Source organism: Oncorhynchus keta, unplaced genomic scaffold, assembly GCF_023373465.1.
Source record: "Oncorhynchus keta strain PuntledgeMale-10-30-2019 unplaced genomic scaffold, Oket_V2 Un_contig_1663_pilon_pilon, whole genome shotgun sequence".
Classification (NCBI taxonomy): Eukaryota; Metazoa; Chordata; class Actinopteri; order Salmoniformes; family Salmonidae; genus Oncorhynchus; species Oncorhynchus keta.
The window spans coordinates 134,735-141,197 of record NW_026280031.1 but is presented as its reverse complement, the minus strand read 5'-3'; the positions used below and the strand labels follow the sequence as shown (position 1 = coordinate 141,197).

Here is a 6,463-nt window from a genome sequence, read left to right as displayed (position 1 = left end):
TTATTCCCCCCAGACCGAGGGAGGGGTTTATTCCCCCAGACCGAGAAGGGTTATCTCCCCCAGACCGAGAGGGGGTTATTCCCCAGACTGAGAGGGGTTATTAATTAATTAATTATGTCTGTCTGTGTTAAGACAACCAGGTGAAGAGCAGATGATGGTGTGAAGGGTGATAGAATGCTGCACTATTCACACCTTTCTCTCTCTCTGTCTCGCACTCTCCCTCTCTCCCTCTCTCTGTCTGTCTCTCTCCTCCCCTCTGTCTGTCTCTCTCCCTCCCTCTGTCTGTCTCTCTCCCTCCCTCTCTGTCTCTCTCTCTCCCTCCCTCTCTGTCTCTCTCTCTCCCCTCTGTCTCTCTCTCTCCCTCTCCTCTCTGTCTGTCTGTCTGTCTGTCTGTCTCCTCTCCCTCCTCTCTGTCTGTCTCTCTCTCCTCCCTCTCTGTCTCTCTCTCTCTCTCTCTCCTCTCCAGGTTGTATGCAGTAGGGGGTCGTGATGGAAGCTCCTGTCTACGCTCCGTTGAGTGTTTTGATCCCCCACACCAACAGGTGTGTGTGCAACTGTGTTTAGTGGTCTTCAACAATGGGTTGGTGTGTGTGTGTGTGTGTGTGTGTGTGTGTGTGTGTGTGTGTGTGTGTGTGTGTGTGTGTGTGTGTGTGTGTGTGTGTGTGTGTGTGTGTGTGTGTGTGTGTGTGTGTGTGTGTGTGTGTGGGGTTTATACTGAGAATGGTGTGATGATTTTAACAGACAGTATCTGGGGTTTATACTGAGAATGGTGTGATGATTTTAACAGAATGGTGTGATGATTTTAACAGAATGGTGTGATGATTTTAACAGACAGTGTCTGAGTTTATACTGAGAATGGTTTGACAAACACAAACCATCCAGTCAGTGACAGTCCTGTGGGTGAAAACAGCACCATGATGAAAGAGGTGGAAGGAAGATGGTAATAATTGTGCCGGGTAAGAGGTGGGCCAAAACAAGACAAATAACAGTGGCATAGAACGTTTCTGACACCTCATAGAATCTCTGAAAACACTGTCGAATAATTCAGGCTGTTCTGGATCGGCGTTTCCTAAAAATCGACCAGGGTGTGTATCTGTGACTTGTAGAATCCACACCCCAAATCATTCAGGCTGTTCTGGATAGGTGTTTCCTAATAAATCGACCAGGGTGTGAATCTGTGACTTGTAGAATCCACACCCCAAATAATTCAGGCTGTTCTGGATAGGTGTTTCCTAAAAATCGACCAGGGTGTGTATCTGTGACTTGTAGAATCCACACCCCAAATCATTCAGGCTGTTCTGGATAGGTGTTTCCTAATAAATCGACCAGGGTGTGAATCTGTGACTTGTAGAATCCACACCCCAAATAATTCAGGCTGTTCTGGATAGGTGTTTCCTAATAAATCGACCAGGGTGTGTATCTGTGACGAGAATGAGGTTGTTGTTGTTGTGTGGCCTCCTCACCGCCAGGTGGAGCTGCTGCGCTCCGATGGCGAAGCGTCGCGGCGGGGTGGGCGTGGCTACCTGGAACGGTTTCCTGTACGCTATTGGAGGACATGACGCTCCCGCCTCCAGCCTGGCATCACGACTCAGCGACTGTGTGGAGAGGTCAGTCGGTCGGGGGTCGGGCGTGTCTGTTAAGTGTTTTAGATAATTGTGCTATAAATGTTGAGCAAATATTGGCGCAGGTATAGAGATATTCAACAATGGGTGGGTGTGTGTGTGTGTGGTGTGTGTGGTGTGTGTGTGTGTGTGTGTGTGTGTGTGTAGGTACGACCCCCAGACTGATGCGTGGACGGCGGTAGCCCCCATGAGCGTCAGTCGTGACGCTGTCGGTGTGTGTCTCCTTGGAGACCGTCTCTATGCGGTCGGTGGTTACGATGGAACGGTTTACCTGAACACTGTCGAGGCCTACGATCCCCAGACCAACGAGTGGACACAGGTATACACACACACACACACACACACACACACACACACACACACACACCCTTCAGGTACACACACACCACAGGTATACACACACACACACACACACACACACACACACACACACACACACACACACACACACACTGACTACTGTCAGTTATTATCCATAGTCCATAGTCACTTTAATAACTCTACCCCTGGTTATTATCTAATAACTCTACCCCTGGTTATTATCTATCCATAGCCATTATCTAATAACTCTACCCCTGGTTATTATCTAATAACTCTACCCCCTGGTTATTATCTAATAACTCTACCCCTGGTTATTATCTAATAACTTTAATAACTACCCCTGGTTATTATCTAATATCTAATAACTCTACCCCCTGGTTATTATCTATCCATAGTCACTTTAATAACTCTACCCTGGTTATTATCTATCACTAATAACTCTACCCCTGGTTATTATCTATCTAATAACTCTACCCCTGGTTATTATCTATCTAATAACTCTACCCCCTGGTTATTATCTAAATAACTCTACCCCTGGTTATTATCTAATAACTCTACCCCTGGTTATTATCTATCCATAGTCACTTTAATAACTCTACCCCTGGTTATTATCTATCTAATAACTCTACCCCTGGTTATTATCTATCCATAGCCACTTTAATAACTCTACCCCCTGGTTATTATCTAATAACTCTACTATCTAATAACTCTACCCCTGGTTATTATCTATCCATAGCCACTTTAATAACTCTACCCCTGGTTATTATCTAATAACTACACCCCTGGTTATTATCTAATAAATCTACCCCTGGTTATTATCTAATAAATCTACCCCTGGTTATTATCTAATAACTCTACCCCTGGTTATTATCTAATAACTCCACCCCTGGTTATTATCTAATAACTCCACCCCTGGTTATTATCTAATAACTCCACCCCTGGTTATTAACTAATAAATCTACCCCTGGTTATTATCTAATAAATCTACCCCTGGTTATTATCTAATATCTATACTCCCTGGTTATTATCTAATAACTCTACCCCTGGTTATCTAATAACTCTACCCCTGGTTATTATCTAATAACTCTACCCCTGGTTATTATCTAATAACTCTACCCCCTGGTTATTATCTAATAACTCTACCCCCTGGTTATTATCTAATAACTCTACCCCTGGTTATTATCTATCCATAGTCACTTTAATAACCCTACTCCCTAGTTATTATCTAATAACTCTACCCCTGGTTATTATCTAATAACTCTACTCCCTGGTTATTATCTAATAACTCTACCCCTGGTTATTATCTAATAACTCTACTCCCTGGTTATTATCTATCTAATAACTCTACCCCCTGGTTATTATCTATCCATAGTCACTTTACCCCCTGGTTATTATCTAATAACTCTACCCCCTGGTTATTATCTAATAACTCTACCCCCTGGTTATTATCTATCTATAGTCACTTTAATAAGTCAGTCAGTCAACCAAGGTCTACCTACACCTGTTGTATTCAGCATTTCACTGTAAGGTCTACTACACCTGTTGTATTCAGCATTTCACTGTAAGGTCTACTACACCTGTTGTATTCAGCATTTCACTGTGAGGTCTACTACACCTGTTGTATTCAGCATTTCACTGTGAGGTCTACTACACCTGTTGTATTCAGCATTTCACTGTGAGGTCTACTACACCTGTTGTATTCAGCATTTCACTGTGAGGTCTACTACACCTGTTGTATTCAGCATTTCACTGTAAGGTCTACTACACCTGTTGTATTCAGCATTTCACTGTGAGGTCTACTACACCTGTTATATTCAGCATTTCACTGTGAGTTCTACTACACCTGTTGTATTCAGCATTTCACTGTGAGGTCTACTACACCTGTTGTATTCAGCATTTCACTGTGAGGTCTACTACACCTGTTGTATTCAGCATTTCACTGTAAGGTCTACTACACCTGTTGTATTCAGCATTTCACTGTGAGTTCTACTACACCTGTTGTATTCAGCATTTCACTGTAAGGTCTACTACACCTGTTGTATTCAGCATTTATCACTGTAAGGTCTACTACACCTGTTGTATTCAGCATTTCACTGTGAGGTCTACTACACCTGTTGTATTCAGCATTTCACTGTGAACACTACTACACCTGTTGTATTCAGCATTTCACTGTGAGGTCTACTACACCTGTTGTATTCAGCACACTGAACAGGTCTACTACACCTGTTGTATTCAGCATTTCACTGTGAGGTCTACTACACCTGTTGTATTCAGCATTTCACTGTGAGGTCTACTACACCTGTTGTATTCAGCATTTCACTGTGAGGTCTACTACACCTGTTGTATTCAGCTTTCACCTGTGAGGTCTAATAATACCTGTTGTATTCAGCATTTACTAATGAGGTCTACTACACCTGTTGTATTCAGCATTTCACTGTGAGGTCTACTACACCTGTTGTATTCAGCATTTCACTGTGAGGTCTACCTACACCTGTTGTATTTGGGAACAAATTATATTTTATTTGACATACACAGTTGTCAGCCTAGAGCATTTTCAATTACTTAACCTAGTTTTCTAGAACCTGAACATTCTAAACAAATCCACAATAATCATTGTTTTCTCTTTCTATCTCCAACTCTCTGTCTTAACCTAGTGTTCTAGAACACAGAACATTCGTACATCAATCAATTTGACTTGATTCGTTCCTTCCTGTGTTTCTCCTCTAGGTGGCTCCACTGTGTCTGGGCCGGGCTGGGGCCTGTGTGGTGGCTGTCAAACTGTGAACACACACACACCTGAACACTCACGCACCTGAACACTCACGCACCTGAACACTCACGCACCTGAACACTCACGCACCTGAACACTCACGCACCTGAACACTCACGCACCTGAACACTCACGCACCTGAACACTCACACACCTGAACACTCACACACCTGAACACTCACGCACCTGTACACACCTGAACACTCACGCACCTGAACACTCACACACCTGAACACTCACACACCTGTATACACCTGAACACTCACACACCTGAACACTCACACACCTGAACACTCACGCACCTGAACACACCTGAACACTCTTTGGACCCTCCCCATTCCTCCTTGTCTCCAGGGTTACCTCCAATGGGATGAAGTTTAACTGTAACATTCCACTAAAACCAGGAGGACATTATAGACATTGAGTTGGAGAGGAGATTACTGACTACAGATTGAAGAGCTGTGTCTGTCTCTCTCTCTCTCTCTCTCTCTGTCTCTCTCTCTCCTCTGTCTCTCTCTCTCCCTCTTGTCTCTCTCTGTCTCTCTGTCTCTCTCTGTCTCTCTCCTCTCCCTCTGTCTCTCTTCTCTCCTCTCTGTCTCTCCTCCTCCCCTCTGTCTCTGTCCTCTCCTCCCTCTGTCTCTCTCCTCTCCTCTCTGTCTCTCTCCTCTCCTCTCTGTCTCTCTCCTCTCCCTCTGTCTCTCTCTCCTCCCCTCTGTCTCTCTCCTCCCTCTCTGTCTCTCTCTCCTCCCCTCTGTCTCTCTCCTCTCCCCTCTGTCTCTCTCCCTCCCTCTCTGTCTCTCTCTCCTCCTCTCTGTCTCTCTCTCCTCCCCTCTGTCTCTCTCTCCTCTCCTCTGTCTCTCTCTCCTCCCTCTGTCTCTCTCTCTCTCCTGTCCCTCTCCTCTCTGTCTCTCTCCCTCTGTCTCTCTCCGTCTCTCTCCCCTCTGTCTCTCTCCCTCCTCTCTGTCTCTCTCTCATCTCCTCTGTCTCTCTCTCATCCCTCTGTCTCTCTCATCCCCTCTGTCTCTCTCTCCTCCTCTGTCTCTCTCCTCCCTCTGTCTCTCTCCTCCCTCTGTCTCTCTCCCTCCTCTGTCTCTCTCATCCCTCTGTCTCTCTCATCCCCTCTGTCTCTCTCATCCCCTGTCTCTCTCCTCCCTCTGTCTCTCTCCTCCCCTCTGTCTCTGTCTCTCATCCCCTCTGTCTCTCTCTCTCCCCTCTGTCTCTCTGTCCTCCCCTCTGTCTCTCTCTCTCCCCCTGTCTGCCTCTCTCTCCCCTCTGTCTCTCTCCTCCCCCTCTGTCTCTCTCTCCTCCCCTCTCTGTCTCCTCCCTCTGCCTGTCCTCCCTGAGTCTCTTTAGTCCCCTGTCTCTTTAGTCAGCCTGTCTCTGAGGAATTTAGTCAGCCTGTCCTCCCCTGAATTTAGTCAGCCTCTGTCGGTGAGGAATTTAGTCAGCCTGTCGGTGAGGAATTTGTCAGCCTCCTCCCCTCTGTTTAGTCAGCCTCTCCTTCTAGTCAGCCTGTCTCTGTCTTTAGTCAGCCTGTCTCTTAGTCAGCTCTCCCTCTGTCTTTAGTCAGCCTGTCTGGAGGAATTTAGTCAGCCTGTCGGAGGAATCTTAGTCCTCCCCTGTCGGGAGGAATTTAGTCAGCTCTGTCGGGGAGGAATTTAGTCAGCCTGTCTCTTTCTCCTCTGTCTCTCTCTCTCTCCTTCTGTCTCTCCTCCTCTCTCTGAATTTAGTCAGCCTCTCTGTCTCTCTC

General features: G+C 45.8%; 1 protein-coding gene across 2 annotated transcripts; it reads left to right on the top strand.

Moving 5' to 3' along the window:
- The first annotated feature begins 1,083 nt into the window (after window positions 1-1,083).
- LOC127919428 (kelch-like protein 5) lies at window positions 1,084-4,844 on the top strand. Of its 2 annotated transcripts, XM_052502981.1 has the most exons (4): window positions 1,088-1,225; window positions 1,307-1,607; window positions 1,770-1,941; window positions 4,671-4,844. In XM_052502981.1, exons 2-4 carry the CDS (start codon window positions 1,432-1,434, stop codon window positions 4,725-4,727), a joined length of 405 nt encoding a protein of 134 aa, XP_052358941.1. In that variant the 5' UTR covers window positions 1,088-1,225; window positions 1,307-1,431; the 3' UTR covers window positions 4,728-4,844. The 2 variants fall into 2 exon arrangements, with proteins under 2 accessions (XP_052358940.1, XP_052358941.1); XM_052502980.1 differs by having other exon boundaries at window positions 1,084-1,607.
- Window positions 4,845-6,463: the final 1,619 nt, after the last annotated feature.

Excerpts from the sequence above, each read along its gene's own strand:
- LOC127919428 (XM_052502980.1), top strand. The coding sequence starts at position 1,432 with ATGAGGTTGTTGTTGTTGTGTGGCCTCCTCACCGCCAGGTGGAGCTGC. Across the intron at positions 1,608-1,769 it reads CTCAGCGACTGTGTGGAGAG|GTACGACCCCCAGACTGATG; the intron begins GTCAGTCGGTCG and ends GTGTGTGTGTAG. Across the intron at positions 1,942-4,670 it reads AGACCAACGAGTGGACACAG|GTGGCTCCACTGTGTCTGGG; the intron begins GTATACACACAC and ends TTTCTCCTCTAG.